Genomic DNA, 20,378 nt, shown 5'->3' with positions numbered 1-20,378 from the left:
GCTGGGCAAGCCTATCCAGCAGCTTGAGGTCTCCAGGGAATTAGAAGGGCTTATTAGGCAGTGCTTTGGGATTGTCAGAAGCATAGTGGTAGAGACCTGGCAAGGGCTGCACTTTGCAGCAGCTGGGAAACACTACCTAGCCAGGCTAGCCTGGGACGAGTGGAGGCAGCCACCCAGACAGAGCTTCCTATCAGGGAAGCTGCTGTCCAGGTGGAGGGCTGCAAAGACTGTACCCTTCACTCCTGGGTGGAGGAGGGTACAAGCTCCACCTGTGCAAGGTGCGCTCTGGCAGAGTCACTCAGGCAGCGGGTGGAGGAGCTGCAAGAGGAAGTCAGCAGGTTATGCTGTATTAGGGAGGGGGAACAAGAAATAGAGTATATTCGAGACTTTGCAAGAAGAAATACTAAGGCTGCCAATGACCTCCAAGGACTACCAGACAAAAAGCTTCAACAGCAAACAAAGTCCTTGGAGAAGGAGGCGCCATGGTCTCTGGTGACTCATGGCAACAGGATATCACTCCCCCACCCGTTTCCTTGTATGTACCAAACAGCAACAGATACGAAGTCTTGGCAGCAGACAAAACCAACGAGCAAGATTCACAGAGAGAAACTGCTCCAGCAGCACGTACTAAAAGCTGCAAAAGGAAGCAGCGAGTGCTAGTAGTGGGTGACTCTGCTGAGAGGCATCGAGGCACACCCATCTGCCAGCCTGATATACAGTCAAGGGAACTTTGTTGCTTGCCAGGATCCAGGATGTGAGGAATGCTCCCCAACTGTCTCCAAAGGAAAGAACCCTAAGTAAGTCCAGCCACCTCAAGTGCTCACCAATGCGATTACCAATGCAAGTCCAACCACCTCAAGTGCGTGTATACCAATGCAAGTAGTCTGGGCAACAAACAGGAGGAACTGGAGCTCCATGACCAGTCTGAGAGTTATGATGTCATAGGAATCACAGAAACTTGGTGGAAAAACTCACACGACTAGAAGACCACAATGGATGGCTACAAGATCTTTTGAAAAGATAGGAAGGGGGGGGAGAGGAGGTGGAGATGCACTTTATGTAAAAAAGAAATTTGAATGTATGGAGGTGAGCTATGGAGACCACAAAAGTTCTATCAAAAGCCTTTGGATCAAGATTAGAGGTATCGTCACCAAGGGGGATCTTATGTTAGGTATCTGTTACCCATCTCCCAAGCAGGGTGACGAGGCCAATGAAACCTTACTTCAGCCGCTCAAGGAAGTCTCAGGCCAACAGAACTTGGTCCTCATGGTTGACTTCAGTTACCCAGACATTTGTTGAGAAAACAACATGGCGGTGCACAAGTCATCCATCAGGTTCCTGGAATGCATTGAGGACTGCTTCCTGCTACAGATGCTGGACATGCCCACTAGGAATGGTGCATTGCTAGATTTACTGCTCACAGGCTGAGAAGACTTACTTGACAACATAACTACCAATGGTAGCCTTGGATACAGCAATCACAACATTGTGGAGTTTAAGACCCTGACGAGCATGCTGAAGACCAGTAGTAGGACAAAGTCCCTGGATTGTCAAAGCCCCAACTTCAATACATTCAGAGCCTAGCTGCGAGGGATTCCATGGGAAGCATCCATAGAGGGCAAAGGAGCTTGTGAGTGCTGGGAGTTATTCAAGAACAGCCTCCTGGAAGCACAGGAACAATCCATCCCCTACAAAGGGAAAGGAAGAAGGCAGAACAAGAGACCACCCTGGCTTAACAAAGAGCTTTTGGGTGTGCCTAAAGGCAAAGAAGCAGCATACCAGCTATGGAAAGGCAGCCAAATAGCCATCGAGGACTACAAGAACCTTGCTAGGGCATGCAGAGATGCAGCCAGGAAGGCTAAGGCTCAGGTAGAACTGAAATTGGCCAGAGATGTCAAGAACAACAAGAAAGGGTTCTTCAGGTGTGTGAGCAGTAAGCAGAAGCACAGGGAAGACAGAGGCCCATTACTAAACAGGGCGGGGAAACTAGTCACTAATAATGCTGACAAGGCAGATGTTCTCAATACCTTCTTTGCCTCTGTCTTTACTGGTGTAGCTGGACCCCAGATCACAAGATCAAGTAGTTACTACAATGCATGTGTCGACCCACCAGTAGTGGAGGAAGGGCTGGTCTGCGGCATCTTGCAAGGGCCCAACCCACATAAATCTATGGGAAACGGCTGACATTGTTGCAAGGCCACTGTCTATAATCTTTGAAAAGTCGTGGAGATCAGAGGATACCCCTGATGACTGGAAGAGGGCAAATGTCATACCCATCTACAAGAAGGGCCCAAAAGAGGACCCAGGAAACTACAGGCCTATTAGTCTTGCTTCAATCCCTGGGAAAGTAATGGAACAAGCCCTCCTAGAAACTATCACAAACCTAATGAAGCAGGTGATTGGGAAAAGCCAACATGGATTTATCAAAGGCAAATCTTGCCAGACTAACCTGATCACCTTCTACAACAAAATAACATTTTCTGTCGAAATGGGGAGAGCAGTGGATGTTGTTTACCTGGACTTCAGCAGTGTTCGACACAGTTTCCCACAGCCTTCTCCTGGACAAACTGTCAAGATACAGATTGGATGGGTGGTCTGCAAGGTGGGTAGGAAATTAGCTAACAGGCCTCCCTCGGAGGGTGGGGATCAACAGTTTTTACTCAGGCTGGAAGCCTGTCACAAGTGGGGTTCCCCAGGGATCAATACTGGGCCCCACGCTGTTCAACATTGTGGTGGGTTGACCTTGGCTGGCTGCCAGGTGCCCACCAAGCTGCTCTCTCACTTCCCTCCTCAGCGGGACAGGGGGAGAAAATAAGATGAAAAACTTGTGGGTTGAGATAAAGGCAGTTCAATAAAGGAAAGAAAAGCCCATGCACGGAAGCAAAGGAAAACAAAAAAATGTATTCTCTACTTCCCATCAGCAGGCAGTGTCCAGCCACTTCCTGGGAAGTAGGGCCTCAGTAAGCATAGCGGATACTTAGGAAGAGAAATGCCTTAATAACAAATGCCCCTGCTCCTTCTCCTTTCTCTTAGCTTTTATTGTTGAGCGTGATGTCACATGGTATGGAATATCCCTTTGGTCAGCTTGGGTCAGCTGTCCTGGCTCTGTCCCCTCCCAACCTCTTGCCCACCCCCAGCCTACTGGCCTTTGGGGTCAGGGTGTGGGGAGTGGCTGGAGAGACAGCCTTGATGCTGCGGGAGCACTGCTCAGCAGTAGCCAAAACACTGGTGTGTTAGCAACACCCTTCTAGCTACAAATACAAAGCACAGCACTATGAGGTCTGCTATGGGGAAAGTTAACGCCATCCCAGCCAGACCCAATACAAACATCTTCATAAATGATCTGGATGATGGGATTGAAAGCACCCTTACCAACTTTGCTAATGACAGTAAACTGGGTGAGGTGAACACATCAGAAGGGAGAGCCATGTTACAGAGAGACCTGGGCAGGCTGAAAGAGTGGGCTAGCAAGAACAGTATGAAGTTTAACAAAGACAAATGCAAAATCCTGTACCTGGGTCAGAATAACAAAAGACCCCACTACAGGCTAGGATCTGTGTGACTAGGGAGCAGCCTTTCTGAAAGGGACCTGGGGGTCCTGGTGGACAATCTGAACATGAGTCAGCAATGTGTCGCTGCAGCAACAAAGGCAAATCGGATCCTGGGCTGCAGCCGCAGGGGCATTGCTAGCAGAGATAGAGACTTGATCATACCACTTGGCGCTTGTCAGTTCGTACTCTCTTCACAAGGAGCCACATGGAAAAGACAAGGTGCAACAGGTAGAAGTTGCACTGGGAGAGGTTTCATCTTGATATAAGAAAGAAATTTTTTACAGTGAGAATAATCATTCACTGGAACAACCTCCCCAGTGATGTGGCAGAGTCCCCATCACTGGAGATTTTCAAGACGGAATTGAACAGGGTGCTAGATAATCTCATCTAGACTCCCTTTCCCACAATAGGTTGGACCACATGATCTTTTGAGGTCCCTTCCAACCTGGGCTGTTCTATGATTCTATTATTCTATTCAGAGCAGTGATAGTAGAACACAATCTATAATAGGAGGTATTAAGTTGAATACATAAGCTATTTTTGTGTGTGCTCACTGTCATATTCATCCCTGGAAATCAATTGATTTCTTCACTCCTTCCAGCTCCCTTTCTGGCTTTTCATACACTTAATGTCTTCTCAGTATCTGGAATAAAGATGTGCATCTTTTAAAACAGTATTGTATTTATCAAAATACAAACATTTCCCAACTGAGAGAAGAGATACTTTAAAATAGTAACATATCATTCAAATTTCCTCTCTTTGCCTTGAGCCAATAAAGTATGACTACCTGCATGTGTTTGGCTTGTGGTAAAATAATGACTACCTAGCAGAATATCTGTTGAACTTTTGGGTAGAATTTCTTAAATTAGATTTGAGAATCTACTGTGACAGCAAAAATATAAACCTGTTGTTATTTATCCTTAGGTGGTAAAATATTGGCCAGAAATTGGGAAATGTGGGTTCTTAGTTTGGCGCTATCTTCTGAGGAGAGATGATATTGAACCCGCACCTTGGACTACAGAAGGGATGGAACGGTCAAAGAAACTGGGTCTGAGTGTACAGGTCAGAATCAGTGTTCACAAAGTTGCTCTGATATTCTGTTCAAGTAAATGGAGTCTTAAATTTTAAAACTAGTAATGTGAATTAAATTTAAGCCCCATTTTTCATATACTTCAATGAGGCAGGGTCTAATATAAAAAATATTTTAGATAATCTGTAATTTGAAAAACTATGATATTGGCAAAGCATAAAGAATTGTGGATGAAGCTTTCTGCCTTAACAGGAAATTACTCTGTATATATGGATCAGAAAATTATGACTCTAAATACAGTTTTGTGATCCTTACGCTGGATAAGATTTATAAAAGTAACTCTTGTAATAGTTGAGTCTTTTCTTAGAATTTTAAAAAAATATATGTTTTATGTATTTTTCTCTAATTGTAACCTATGATTGAGGAACTATTATAGATAACATATTTCAGGCAGGGACTTTGGCACTGAAATTTGTGACAGATGGGAAGAATCAAAGTAGTATATTTTTTTCCTCAGCAAACCAATCATTTCCTTTGGATGGGTTGTTTTGCTACATGACATCATCTTCAACTTTAGCTTTCTGATTTGTGTAGTTGGAGTTGTAGATATGGATATAAGGTGCCTTTTAATAAAATCTTTTCTAGATCAGATCCTTTGACTTAACTACAGTTTTCTAAAAATATATTCATTTTAAAGTTTTCCTGTTTATATAGGGTTTTAAAAATATTTTTATATTATTTCAATATGTAGTCATAGGGGTTTACATTCTTTTAGAAAATAGACTTGTCAGTATTTGGGAATTCTCAGATGGCAGTGCATTTTGTTTTAAATCTGTTTTTTGGGTTTTTTTTTTAGTATCCAGAAGGTTATTTGGAAGCCATGGCTAGTAAAGAGAAAAAGGATAAGGTTAAGAAGCAAACTGTAAAACAGGAGCCAACCAGCCAGAGTAACAGAAACCAGAAAAGGACAATTGATGATGGTATTTCTTTTTACTACTTAGTGTTAGAGCTCTGTCAAGTTATATATAAGCCAATAGTATGAAAACTACAACGAAGTTGGAAGTCATTTGGAATCCAAATGTAAAGTGTTAAGTGCTCAGTAATAAAATGGAAAGCTGGGGATCTTATGGTGCTGTTCCATACTTGTAAGGTTTCTTTTTCTTAAACTTCACAGAAAAAAATGAACAATCTTCTATATAGTTATGATCTATAGTTCAAAATAAAGCTGGGCAATTTGAATTGGAGATTTACTGCATCATTACATAGATGTGATTCATGTTTTAGCTTTCTAGAAATAATTTTGTCTTCCCTTTTTAATAGTTCAGACTACCACTGTTACTATATCTTGTCATCATTTTAAACAGGTATAGAGGAGACTAAAAATACATCCAAAGCCATGAGAATGGGAGATGGAGGGAAAGGAGAGACTTTCCAGCTGACCCAGCAACAGCAGTGGCTGATTAAAGACGACTGTATGAACCAGAAATTGTGGGATGAAGTACTTGCTTCTCTTAAGGAAGGACCAGTATGCTTGCAGCTTGCTTAAATTATTCATTTTTAACCTTTCTTTATACAGAGTTAGGAGAAATGAGGCTTTGTTAAAACCTAATTCACTTGCTTAAAATTGCTGAATACATACTATCTGTTTAGAAACAGTTGATGGGGCATGTAATTTCATTCACTTAAGGAGACAGAAGAACTACCGTCATATGAGACTTAGATACCAAATAAGAATATTTTTAACTCAAGTTTAGCAGATTATTCCACTCACTATAGAGAGAATCTTAAGTAAAAAAGAGGAAATACTTCCATCCCCCAGCTGTCAAGAAAATAGCAAGGATAGTTCAAGTTTGAAGACACCTGTGGATTTTTTTTTTATTAGTCTCTGATGGAATATCCTTCAAAATATTATGTCTTTCAACATTAATTAGCTTTATTGATGTTCCAATTCATAGTTATTTTAGCTGTTTTGCAGAAGAAAAAGAAATCAAGATATCAGAATGGTAAAGGTCACTATCAAGTCAGTGAAAGAACAAAATATTAGATGGAGAATGGATGCCTAAAAATGAATGTACAAAATCGCTTTATTTGGGAATTGCCAAGGGCTATTTACTTTGCTGCTTTGACAGAAAAAACATCTGGTAACTCCTTGTTCTTCCACTTACAGTACTACTATTGCTATAATGCTACTGCACTTGTATAGGAGCTCATACTGTAAAGTTATAAGAAATTGTTTATCTGTGGGTTGTCCAATGTTTGTAAATAATTGGACTTTCAACTCTTAGTTATGTGACAAAATACAGTAGATATGTGTTTCTAATGCAACAGCAAACAGTATCTTAAGAGAAATCCAGTTACTGGAAAGTTATTTTCCTATAGATTCCTGCCCATAATTTTGATTGCCCTCGGTGATAGTCATATAGAAATTTCAATAGAAATCACGCAACTACCATTAGATAGCTGCAATGAAAATATAAATCGTAATGCTTGAAACAACCTTTTAACTTTAATTATAAGTTTTGGGTTGTGATGAATCTGATATTATTGAAATTATTGATAAGAACTGTATTTTGAGTAATTTTAGATCTGTTTTTTACACTCCTATACCTGAGTGGGTATGCTTGAGACTACTGAAATACCAGAGAATAAGGTCTCTGTAAGCATGCTTTACGTATAAAATCTATGGCACAAAATTTATCCCACATTCTTCAGAGTTGCTCTGAGAAGGCTGAAAAACAGGAAGGTTCTTTTACCTATTGCAGAGTATTTCAGAGTGAGGACTCAAGAAACCAATTAAACACCTCCAGCAGGTGCAGAGGTGAATTTCTTAGTGAAAGAGTTATACAGTACTTTGCTTTCCCTTTGCAGAGCAGCAGCAATCACTCATCCATCATGGATGGCAAAATTCTAGCAATGATCACTAAATACAGATATTAGCTCCCAAATTCTCTGACTTGTGCTAAAAATCAGGCTTGATGGGCCCTCTGTTTTGTTTTTAATGTTAATAATGTACAACCAAATAACCTTCAAAACCTTAGTTCTCTGACTTCCAGAAAAGCAGGGAAATTAATTGTTCATGGACTTGCTTTCTAAATGCTTTGTTAGCCACGCTACTTCTCATGGATGTGAAGGATATAAGATGAGCCTTCCAAAATTTTTAATGTAATAAACATAATTTATTAAATGTATACTTTGCACTGAACACAATAGAGGTTCACTTCTGAGGAAATAAGAATGAATAAGAAGTTGTGAACAATAATAATATAGGGAATGAGCAGAAGATAGGTAGAGGTAATAGCAGAGGGTGTGGGAATGTCTTTATGTAAATGTCAATGAACACAGGAGTAATGGTGGTAGGCTTTGGAAGGAAACATGTAACTTTGACTGAGACCTGAAGATCACACTAGAAAAGTTTCAGTGTAAGCAATCTTTGCAATGTCAAGCTGTCCTATCACACTGAATATTGGATTTAACAACTCCTAGCAGTTGTGTAACATTATTAGACCATGCTAACTGTGACTTTGGGAAGAGTAATGAGGATGTTAAAAAAGTATCTATCTATCTCATGAATTTATCTCTGCATTTACCAAATGCTATGAAGGCCAAATTTTTTACTCAGTTTAGGTCTGTGAATTTATAATTTAAATATAGGTAATAACTACAGTAGTTAGGCAAATTAGTTTTAAAAAAACTTTAATAATTTTAAATAAAAATGCCTTTTTTTGCTTGCATATTTGTGAATGTGCCTCTAATAGTTCTACTTTTCTTTTGCCCTATACTAGAATTTCCTGAAGAAATTGGAACAATCTTTTATGTGTGTCTGCTGTCAGGAGCTGGTTTACCAGCCAGTGACAACAGAGTGCCTCCACAACGTCTGTAAAGTAAGAATAATCCCTGTATTGCTCTGGGCTGTGTTCTTGGCCCTGAGACATCAATCACCAAAACCAACATATATTTTAGGAAGTCAATAATTATTGCTTAGCAGTCTGAGCAAGAAACGTAACACGCTTGCTTCCAGTTGTGTGGCTGCCATATAATCAATTTTAATTTCATGTAAAAATTAGTGGAAATGTATTCAGTATAATTTCTTATAGACATGATGTATTAAGTTTATCATTCCATTGTAATTAGTGGAGCTATACTAGGGATTGGTTTGTTCCAAGAGCTAGATGTTGGTACAATAAGATTAAGTTAATTTTATGTAGTTAAGAAATAGAATAGAGCAAGACTGCTCCTTCAAAGAGCTGCTTGTTACATAGAGGTAAAGTATTATGAGGGGGTTAATATATAGAGTGGTGGAAAAAACATGGAGAATGTTTAATGGCAACAACTTCAAAGCATAGAATCTGAAGCTATCAATGACTAACTATAAAAGTAACATTCAATTACTGGTTTTAAGGTATAGATTGACAGATAGTGTTGTTGTTTGGGCAAAGATGGGCCCTCATAAAGTTTTCATATTTAACTTATATGCTTGGACTGTCTGCAGTCTGGGAAAAACAAAAAAAAAAAGGCAACATTAATAATCATCTTTTAGATACTGTAGTCTGAAACCTATTTTATTCTACAAATAAGCACCCACCAGCCACTCACTCAATCCTCCCCACAGCGAGAAAAACTCGTGGGTCAAGATAAAGACAGTTTAATAAGTTAAGAGAAAAAAAGAAAATAAAAAAAAAGTGATGCAAAGGCATTTGCTCACCACCTCCCACAAGTAGACCGATGCCCAGCCAGTCTCTGAGCAATGGCTATTTTGGAAAGACCACCCCTCAGTTTTTATTGCTGAGCATGACATTATATGACATGGAATATCCCTTTGGTCAGTTTGGGTCAGCTGTCCCGGCTGTATCCCCTCCCAGCCTCTTGCCCATCCCCAGCCTACTCACTGGAGAGGCAGAATGAGAAACAGAGAAAGTCTTGACATTGTGCAAGCATTGTTTAGTCACAGATCTAAAACACAGCACCATATAGGCTGCTATGAAGAAAATTATCTCCATCCCAGTCAGACCCAGTACATCATTTCAGTTGTAAAGGCAGAAATATGGTAAGAGAACTTAGTAAGAACTTGCTGTTTCTGGAAATGTGGGAAACTGCATCTTTGGTTCCTAGTAATTGCTTAATTTTTGCTAGCTAAATTTTCAATGTAAAGCAAAAGCTGTAACACTTTTACTTCTTTGTCTTTGTATGCCCTAGAGCTGTTTACAGCGCTCTTTCCGAGCTGAAGTCTTTACCTGTCCTGCGTGCCGCTATGACCTTGGAAAGAGCTACACCATGGTTCCTAACAAGATATTGCAGACACTACTTGACCAGTTCTTCCCTGGTTACAGTAAAGGACGATGATGTGTTCAAATCCTTTCACACTTCTCCCATTGACTTTATAGACAGTAAAGGAGAATAAACATCTAAAAGTCAACAGTGAACCAGCCAGCTTGATGGAACTGAATCTATTGTCACATTTTGAAGCAGCTAATACTCTTCCTCCTCATCACCATCTTTCTTCATGTAGTGAGAACTCTCAATCTCTGCTGTATTTAACATCAAAGGTAGTTTTGGTGAGCTGACAAATTTTTAAAGGGAGGGGAAAAAAAAACAAACCAGAAGCTTTAGGTCTAAGTGGTGAGTCCTAGCTGGTGCTCAAGTTATGATTTGTTTTTTTGTAACTACCTCAGGTAGAGGAAAACAGATTGTGGGGAGGAAAAATAGTTCATAGTTTTAGCTACCCACTGCTTTTTTAATTTTACTTGTGTCTAGTCTGTGTGGTTTGATTCAACAAAAAAAGCCAAAAGCCCAAACACCCAAAACAAAACAACAAAAAACAAACAGCACTTAAGTCAGCTGGATTAAAGAACAGCAAAATCTGTGGTGTGCATAGTCCTTTTTTGTCTTTCTTCCATTATGGTGTATTTTTTTTGCAAGAACAGGCTGACTTTTAGTCTATTTTTGTGAGCTTCACTGTGCTTTTTCTTGTATCTTATGCAAGCTGACTACTAAGGACTAATGAACAATATGAATGCATTGTTGCTACAGTAGTGTAAAGTGATCTGTGGTTTTTTTTGCACTTAGCGGATATTCAAGACAGTAGTTGTGTACAAAAAAATTCATATTAAAAAGCCACTTTTGTATTAGTTTAAAATGTATGCTTTTAGTAGGTCTTGTATAAGTGGCAATAAATCTATACAGCGTTGAAGACAGTGCTAGCTTGAAAAGGGTTTAAATTGCTTCATATGGTGACCTGAAATTTTATATACAATATATTCCCCCCAAATATACATTATTAAATATTTTATGATTCAGAAATGTTGATAATTTTGTGGGGTTTGTATTATCCAAACTTGTCAAATTATGACGTTTAAGATACTTTTTTCAGACTACAGAATATTTCCTTTAGGCAGGTTTCTTATTCTTCAAACTTGAGTCTTCATATACCTTAATTCATTCATCAAGAAAATAGAAGAATGTTTGCTCAAATGAATTTCTAAGCCACTATGCTGCTGCCCTCTCCCAACCATGCCTTAAGAAAAAAAATCTAACCTGATTCAGGGTCTTACATATCAGATATATATTTCTCCTGTAGCAGTGCTTGTGCTACAGGTGCAGCTATTCAGGCCTCTGCTTGAGACAAGCACAAATAGCCCTAGCTCTATATATCTGAGCATGAGTCCTGGGACCTGCTGCAGGAGAGAGCCTTTCCTTCCCGTTAGCATTTTATGTTGTAGGATCCCATCACAGTGATCAGTAAAAGGGTTGTCTAAGTAGTCATGGGGTGGTACCAACAGTGTATAGTCTACAAAGGAGATATGCCATGATGCTGGAGGGAAATAACAACTAGGTATTATTTTTTTGTGTCAGTTCTCATTTCAGACCTTTGAAATACTATTTATTATTTACTGTTAAATATTGTTTGAGGCTGCATTATATCAGTAAGGTATTATCTTTGATTTGTTAATAGTTTTATGTAAAGTGATAAGCTCCTTTTGAGTGCTTGTCTACATGTACATTCATATTGGAGAAGTACGTGCGCATTTATGATAACTTTCTCTGATTCAAAACCTTGCCTTCACCTCTATAATGAATCAGACAAATGTAATTGCTCTTTTTTCTTTTTTTTGTTCAGTTAGTTTTAGATAAACAATTTAGTTACGCTGTACTAATGCATAATGCTTTAATGTTGGTAGCATCTTGAATCACATACTATTGAAAACATGCATTGTTGAACAACTCAGAAGTTAAAGCTTCAGCTTTTGATCTTTTTCTATACTTACTGGGAAATGAGGTTTCAGGCACTATGCAACAACTGTATTAATATTAAGCATATAGTTTGAGAACTGCAGATGGTTTCCTAAGTCCATAGATTTCCCAAATTATAACCCAATGCTTTTTATGATGAAAATTATACCTTTATGACCAGTGCATGCATCAGTGTAATATGCACCTACCAAAAGTCTACAGTATTTTATAGCTTTTGATGGCCTTTGAATTGGTAAAAAGCTACCAAACTGAATTGGTGAGGTAAGATACTATAAATGCACCATTTTATTAGAGAAGTCTTATCAAAACTGCTTTGGAAAAGGCAGCTTTTAATCTATATTCCCAAGTCTTAAACTGAGGGTGGTAACATTCATCAAAACACATGAATATCTAGAAAATATAAATCTGAACTATTCACCTTCTCTGTTAAATGAATCACAGAATCACAGAATCAACAAGGTTGGAAGAGACCTCTGGGATCATCGAGTCCAACCGTTACCCTGACACCACCATGTCAACTAGACCATGGCACTAAGTGCCATGTCCAGTCTTTTCTTAAACACATCCAGAGATGGTGACTCCACCACCTCCCTGGGCAGCCCATTCCAATGTCTAATGACCCTTGCTGAGAAGAAATTCTTCCTAATGTCCAACCTGAACCTCCCCTGGCGAAGCTTGAGGCTGTGTCCTCTTGTCCTATCGCTAGTTGCCCAGGAGAAGAGGCCAACTCCCACTTCACTACAACCTCCCTTCAGGTAGTTGTAGACTGCAATAAGGTCACCTCTGAGCCTCCTCTTCTCCAGGCTAAACAACCCCAGCTCCCTCAGCCGTTCCTCGTAGGTCAGGCCCTCCACACCCTTCACCAGCTTGGTCGCCCTCCTCTGGACTCGCTCCAACACCTCAACATCTTTCTTGAAGTGCGGGGCCCAGAACTGGACACAGGATTCAAGGTGCGGCCTCACCAGTGCCGAGTACAGAGGGACGATCACTTCCCTAGACCGGCTGGCTACACTATTCCTAATAGAGGCCAGGATGCCATTGGCCTTGGCCACCTGGGCACACTGCTGGCTCATGTTTAGCCGGCTGTCGATCAGCACCCCCAGGTCTCTTTCCACCGGGCCGCTTTCTAACCACTCTTTCCCCAGCCTGTAGTGCTGCATGGGGTTGTTGTGGCCCAAGTGTAAGACCCGGCACTTGTTCTTGTTGAACCTCATGCCGTTGGTCTCGGTCCATCTATCTAACCTGTCCAGATCCCTCTGTAGGGCCTTCCTACCCTCCAGCAGATCGACACTCCCACCCAGCTTGGTGTCATCTGCAAATTTGCTGAGGGTGCACTCAATCCCTACATCTAGATCATCTCTAAAGGTATTGAACAGCACCGGCCCCAGAACTGAGCCCTGGGGAACACCGCTAGTGACCGGCCGCCAGTTGGACTTTGTCCCATTCACCATCACTCCCTGGGCTCGGCCATCCAGCCAGTTTTTAACCCATCGAAGAGTCCACCCATCCAAGCCCCGGGCAGCCCGTTTGTCTAGGAGGATGCTGTGGGAGACAGTGTCGAATGCCTTACTGAAGTCTAGATAGACTCCATCCACAGCCCTGCCCTCATCTACTAAGCGGGTCACTTGGTCATAGAAGGAGACCAGGTTGGTCAAGCAGGACCCGCCTTTCATGAATCCATGTTGGCTGGCCCCGATGCCCCGATTGTCCTGCATGTGCCATGTAATGGCACTCAGGATGATCTGTTCCATCACCTTGCCTGGCACCGAGGTCAGGCTGACAGGCCTATAGTTCCCTGGATCATCCTTCTGGCCCTTCTTGTAGATGGGCGTTACATTTGCTAATTTCCAGTCAGCTGGAACTTCTCCAGTTAACCAGGAGAATGTTTAACTGTTAAATGTTTAGCAAGAAACTGTTCCAATATTAACTTTTATTTTTCTTATTCAGAAGTTAGTGACTCTTGATTACTAGAGAACCTGGCTTTTTCCCTAGTTTATATTAATTCAGTGACTTTAGTTTTAATCTACCATTTGTCACAAAGTTTAAGGCCAACTGTAGGAAGTTCCTAAATTTTTTTTATGGTTTTGGCTTAACTATTTTTTCAGACCATTTTAATGACTTAAGCACAATTGTTTGTAATGAACAGATTGACAAGATTTTTGCATAGATAGTGGCAACTGAAAACACGTCCACTGCTTTCACCTATATTAAAAGTCCAGTTTGTAGTAGTATTTCACAATTTTGTAAACCCTTAGTGCTATACTAATGTCTATTAAATGTCTTTTTCAATATTATTGAAGAAGTCTAAAATTTTCTAATGCTGAATCTCTCTCTATATACAACAATGGCTTGTCTGTTTCCTGTTACTTTAATATGACGGTGCAACTTCTGTCAAATTAAATTCCCATTGGAAGTCACTAAGTAGGCAATGAAGAATCGCAACTCCAAAACCTTTACCATAAAGGACACAAAAGTAGAATAGTTAAAATAGCTCTATTAATATAAGCCTCATTTTTGTCACTTCAAAGAAAGCCCCCAGGCATTCATGTGCCTGTATACCATAAATTTCTAGTGGTTACTGTTTGGATGATGTAAAATTGTGCAGTCATTTCTCCACCCTAAATATTGCTACAGTACATACTTCCTGATCTGCAGCGCTACTGCTTTATGTAGTGACAAACTAACTCAGCTACAAAGGAACTCACTTGATTGAACTCAAGTATCTGCACAGACATGCCAGAAAAGCTTTTGTGTTCCTTTCAAATACACTACACTGGTGTCTTCATCATAAAGTTATCATATGTAAAGTCTATCCCACCAACTATATGGACAGTCTCAGAAGCCAAATTTTTATATAAGCTGATTGATGGGAACAGATGGGAAGATGTTCCTGTTCAAGGTTTTGGTCCTGGCCACTTTACTTCTATATGGCATTATGTGGAGCAATAGGACTCTGATCTCAAGTACTCATTCAGTATTCCTGGAGTGTTGGGGTCCACGCGAGGAACGAACTACAGCACAACAATATGATGCTCTAATAGTCCCCTTTATTTTGGTTAACACACCCTTTTATAACCTACATACACTCTTATATAACAGTTACACCTTAAGCTATTGGCTACAAGTATTGTACACACTCTGGCTGCGTGCCACTTCTACTGTTCTAATTGGATACTTACTATAAACCTAAGCAAGCCACATCCTTATGCTTTCTTGCTGACTCATGCTCTTACATAACACTTTCTTTCTTAATATAAATGGCAATGGTTCTTGATAACATTCCCTGCAAACCTTTTATAGTACAGAATACCAAGACAAAAATGAATAGCAATACTTGCGCCAAGCCTTTCACTAGGCTGGCTATCCACCTTCCAATTCCCAGACCACCCAACCAGTCATCCAAAAACCCATGATGTTCCCGCATTTTCTGTTCTGGATTCAGATTCTGGAGTCACGGCCAGATGATACGTGCAAGGCGGTGATCACACCTCCTCAAGGCCTCTGGTGCTAGAGTTGTCTGGTCCTGTAGCGTCGGCTGGTTCATCTAGCCACGGCTTCACCCATTTGGCCGGAACCCATTGGCAGTTATTTCCTGTGGAGACACAAGCATACCCTCTGCCCCAAGTTATTAATTGCTTTGGCCCTTCCCAAGTGCCTGATTCTGGGATGAATACCCTTACTGGTACGTTTGTATTACTGAGGTCTTTTTGATTTCCCTGCCCGTGAGCTATGGCAGGTGGTGTTCGCGAGTTCTGCTTAGGGTTTAGCCAATTTAATACAATCAATGTTTTATGTAGCGCATCCTGTGGTCCCATCTCCCCCTGTTTTCGAATAATTTCTAAATGCTCTTTTAATGTGCGATGCGCACGTTCCACAATTGCCTGCCCTGTAGAATTATATGGAATACCGCGTACATGTGTAATACCCCATTTCTGCATAAACTCTGCAAGTGATTCAGAGCGATAGGCAGGGCCATTATCAGTCTTAATTTGTTCCGGCTGGCCCATTACTGCAATAGCTTGCAACAAATGTTTTTTAACAGCCTTGGCCATCATGGAGGTCAGGGCTGTAGCCCACATGTGACCGGAGCAGGTGTCAATCGATACATGGATATATTTGAGTCGGTCAAAGGCAGCATATTCGGTGATGTCTGTTTGCCAAATCTGTCTGGGTTGGAGTCCCCTGGGATTTGCTCCCGCAATCTGTAACACAGGTATTCTAGCACAATCAGGGCAAGAAGCTATAATCGCCCTTGCATCAGTCTTTGTCAATTGGAATTGCGATCGCAATGCTGCCGCAGATTGGTGAAAAAACTGGTGAGATTGTCGAGCCTCTGTTAATTTTGCCTGTGGGGATCTGTCCACCGGAAACGTGGATACCAACTGATCGGCTCGGGAGTTTCCTTCCACCAAACCTCCGGGTAAACTGGTATGGCTTCTAATGTGGGTGACAAATACTGGGTGTAGACGGTGTTGCATTTCATGCCATAGGTCGAAAAAGGCTTTGAACAACAGTTCATTGGCGATATGGCGAAGCAACGATCGGTGTATGCGTTTCACAACCCCTACCACGTATAGGGAATCCACTACCAAATTTAAGGGTGCTTCGCACCACTTTTGTAAGGCCAGGAGTACAGCTTGTAATTCTAGAACCTGAGCAGATCCTTCTGCTACGATGACATGTTTTCTCCATTCTCCCTGTTCTTGCCAGACAAATCCGGCTTTTCCGGTGTAGCTGCTTGCATCGGTAAACACCGTGATTGCTCGCAACGGCTCACTGACGACAATAGGCCGTTCTTCCAGCGATATGTGAGTTTTAAAGATGGGGTGTGACAGATAGTGATTGTCAATCTGCATCGTCGTGTTCAATAGGGCTAAGAATCACAGAATCACAGAATCACAGAATCAACCAGGTTGGAAGAGACCTCAGGGATCATCGAGTCCAACCGCTGCCCCTACACCACCCTGTCAACTAGACATAAGTGTTTCTCGTTGTAAGGACATAAGTGTTTCTCGTTGACATACATCTGGTAGGTAGTCGAGGCTGATTGGAATAACAAGCTTGTCAGGTGTTCGTCCAGCCACAGCTAATAGCCGTGCAGTCCCTTTAAGAATGACTTGAGCGATAGCTTCCCATCTTGTAGTGATAGTCTTTTTACCATGAGAGGGCAAAAACACCCATTCCAGCACTTGAAGTGGATTTGACTGAGATGGGTCCCATTGTCCTAATATGCCTGACACTTCAAGGTCCATATTATAAATGTACAAGTCCACGGGTAATTCAGGCACTACTCATGAAGCACAAGACAAGGCAATCTTTTGAGTTATTACTTGCAGTGCAGATCGAGCTTCTTCTGTGAGCTCGCGGGATTCTTGAGGTGTGGAACCCTTCTGAAGCATTTCGAAGAGAGGTTGAAGGTCTGCATTGGTGATGCCACAGACAGTCCTTATCCACTGAATGTCTCCCACTAATTTCTGTACATCGCTCAGGGTCTTTACATTTGCTCGAATCTCCAATTTCTGAGGTCGAACAGTGGATTCGGTAAGCGATATCCCTAGATATTTCCAAGGTGTTGACAGCTGCACCTTTTCCGGGGCTATGACCAGGCCCCACTTTTCCAGATCCGACTTCAATTCTTCTACCACTTCGCTGGCGATGGTTCCCTTTTGACAAAGTAGCAAGTCATCCATATAATGGTAAATCAGCATTCCCTCATGCGTCTTTCGAAATTTCTGTAGAGCCAGATCCATGTACCACTGACAAATTGTTGGAGAATTCTTCATACCTTGTGGCAATACTACCCAATGATACCTCTTCACTGGTGCTGCACGATTTATGGAGGGAACTGTAAATGCAAGTTTTTCACAGTCGTCCGGATGCAAAGGTATCGTGAAGAAACAGTCTTTGAGGTCGATCACGACGATATCCCATCCTTGTGGTAACATAGTAGGTGTAGGGAGCCCTGGCTGTAACGGGCCCATGTCTTGCATGACAGCATTAACAGCCCTTAAATCTTGCAGTAATCTCCATTTCCCTGACTTTTTAGGTATTGTAAATATAGGTGTGTTCCATGGACTTGTTGAGGGTACTAGGTGACCTGCATCAAGTTGTTCTTGCACCAACTCCTGTAAGTGTGCGAGCTTTTCTTCGGGTAGCGGCCATTGGTCCACCCAGACGGGTGATATTGTTAACCAAGCGAGCTTCAGTGTAGGTCGGGTGTTGCTTGCCGCAATGGCCGCTTCTAAAAAGGCGTTTGGAGAACGCATCCCCATTGTGAAAGCACATCTCGCCCCAGAATCCAAATAGTGGTATGTAACACATACGGTCGAACTCGAGCTGTTATTTTCTCCTGACAGTCCTCAATTGGTACAAAACGAGTGCTTACTTGTGTGGGTGAAGCGCCTCTGATTCCGACCACAGTGGTATTAACTGATTCAAGAGGCCATGCTCCTGGCCAGACCACACGAGGAACTATGGTAACATCAGCTCCAGAGTCCAACAACATCTGCTTCTCGGTTAACGTTATGTTTCTGGGTCCTCTGATATTAACTGTTCGACAGGGTTTGTCAGCAGTTATTTCATGCACAAATGTGACTGTGGGGGCTCCAGTGGAACCAAAACCTTGATTCCCTCTGGCGTTGTCAACGGCTCTAGGAACGCTGGATTGGAACGGAACTATTTGAGCGATTCTAGTTCCTTGTTTCAACGTCACAGGTGGGTTTAATACTCGCAACATGATTCCAATTTGTCCAGTATAGTCCGCGTTGATGACGCCTGGTAGTACCAGAAGACCTTGTTTGGTAGCTGATGATCTTCCTAACAACAATCCACTGAGTCCATAGCCTAAAGGTCCACTAACGGTTGAGGGAATTACGTGTACGGCGCCATCTGTAATTGTTACATCTGATCCCACAGCCAAATCGACGCCTGCGCTTCCTCTGGTGGAAGCTGAGAGCTCTGAGAGACAGCCTGAATGGTTAGGCTGCTGGACGGTATTGTGGTGTCATCGCGCCCCATTCCCTGGCGCTGTTTCTCCAGTTTCCCTGCAACGGGGTTCCATCTTTTCTAAATCTTGATCGGCAGTCCTTCGCCTGGTGCCCAATTTTATTGCAGCGATCGCACACACCTGCAAGCCCAGCGGATCCTCTGGGGTTGTTCCCTTTGTTTAGGGTATTTTTCTTGGGGCAATTCCGCTTCATGTGTCCCTGTTCTCCACACTGGTAGCATCTTGTCCCAGATGGGCCTCGGTTTTCTTTCCCTGTTTTCCATGGTGGCTTGAAAACTGCGGCTAAGGCGTCAGCATGGACTTGAGCAAAAATCCGCGTCTTTTCCACCTCCTCTTGCACTATTGGAACTCTGCTACAAGCCTCAACCATCTCTGCCAATGTGGCCGTCTTTCCCAAAGTGGCAAGAATCTGCTGACATTGTGGGTTTGCATTCATGACTGCTAAATCCTTCCCGACTGCGGCCTTAGCTTCAGGAGTTAAATTCGGCGATGCATCAATGGCGTCTTTTAAGCGATCAACAAATTGCATATAAGGTTCACCCGCCTTCTGTTTGACCGTCGTGTAAGGGGGCTTAGGTGTCCCTATATTTGGCAACTCCTTTAATGCAGCCAATGCTAAGGCCTGTGATTGTTGTAACACGTGCGGATGTAAAGCAGCTTGTGTCGCACCATCAGCGTACTGACCTTTCCCTAATAGTGCGTCAAGCGATGCCATTCTCAAGGGGTCCCCTTCCTCTCGGTGTACGTTATCAATAGCGGCTATCTCCAGTTTTTGCTGCCACTTTTCCAAAAATAGCAGGTATGCAGTGGGTGGCAACATCAGTTCACCAAGAGCATGTATGTGACTTGTGTTAATGTTTGGTTTTTAAAGAATGATGTTAGCAACTGCATCACATGCTTATTGTCCATTCCGTACTGCATCACTGCTTCTTGTAACTGCTTCACAGTTTTCCAATCAAACGGTGCCCATTGACGACGATTTCCTTGTGTGAAAACCGGCATTGCGGTGATGCTATGCGGTAACATTACTCCTTCGATGGTAGCCTCTCGAATGACGCCCTGCCATCGTTGCCCTGGATCATAACCGGGTAATGCTGCAGGCCGTGTATTGTGTTCGTCACCAGGATCATCGGAATCTGAAGAAGCTGGCATTGGCGTAGATGGAGCTCGAGCTCCCCCTGCTGGTCTTCGAGTGCTATGCTCTTGTCGAGGAGGGTTAGTCAGTCGGCGCATGCGCGAACGAGAAGACGATGTTCCGCCCAGGGGAGGCGACGTCCCGCCCAGGGGAGGTGACGGCCCGTCCAGGCCACTCCCAAATCTGCCGCGTAGGTACGCGTCAGCTGCTGCCTCCTCCCAGTCTCCATCTTCCACGCACCACTTCGTCCACTTCCGGATTCTTTCCTCTTTGTGCTTTAGCTCTGCCGGAGTAAGTTCCGGTTCTGCTGGCGGAGCTTTCTGCTTCTCGATAGCCTGTCCGAGAGCCTCTAACCCGCCAGATATCTCCTGCGAGGCTTTATTGTAAGCTAGTTGCCGCGATGTTTTA

At 42.4% G+C, this 20,378-nt stretch overlaps 1 protein-coding gene across 1 annotated transcript in view; it reads left to right on the top strand.

Annotated features, from left to right (window-relative positions):
- LOC137677143 (E3 ubiquitin-protein ligase UHRF2-like) overlaps positions 1–10,835 on the top strand; it is an 82,992-nt gene extending 72,157 nt beyond the window's left edge. The window contains exons 11-15 of the mRNA XM_068424349.1: positions 4,476–4,613; positions 5,438–5,561; positions 5,946–6,106; positions 8,364–8,462; positions 9,775–10,835. Coding sequence (XP_068280450.1) covers positions 4,476–4,613; positions 5,438–5,561; positions 5,946–6,106; positions 8,364–8,462; positions 9,775–9,921 — 669 coding nt within the window. The 3' untranslated portion in view covers positions 9,922–10,835. The remainder of the gene's footprint in view (positions 1–4,475; positions 4,614–5,437; positions 5,562–5,945; positions 6,107–8,363; positions 8,463–9,774) is intronic.
- The last annotated feature ends 9,543 nt before the right edge of the window (positions 10,836–20,378 follow it).

Source organism: Nyctibius grandis (genome assembly GCF_013368605.1).
Source record: "Nyctibius grandis isolate bNycGra1 chromosome W unlocalized genomic scaffold, bNycGra1.pri SUPER_W_unloc_2, whole genome shotgun sequence".
Classification (NCBI taxonomy): Eukaryota; Metazoa; Chordata; class Aves; order Nyctibiiformes; family Nyctibiidae; genus Nyctibius; species Nyctibius grandis.
The sequence above is the reverse complement of the archived record's forward strand: the minus strand, read 5'-3'. Positions and strand labels throughout refer to the sequence as shown.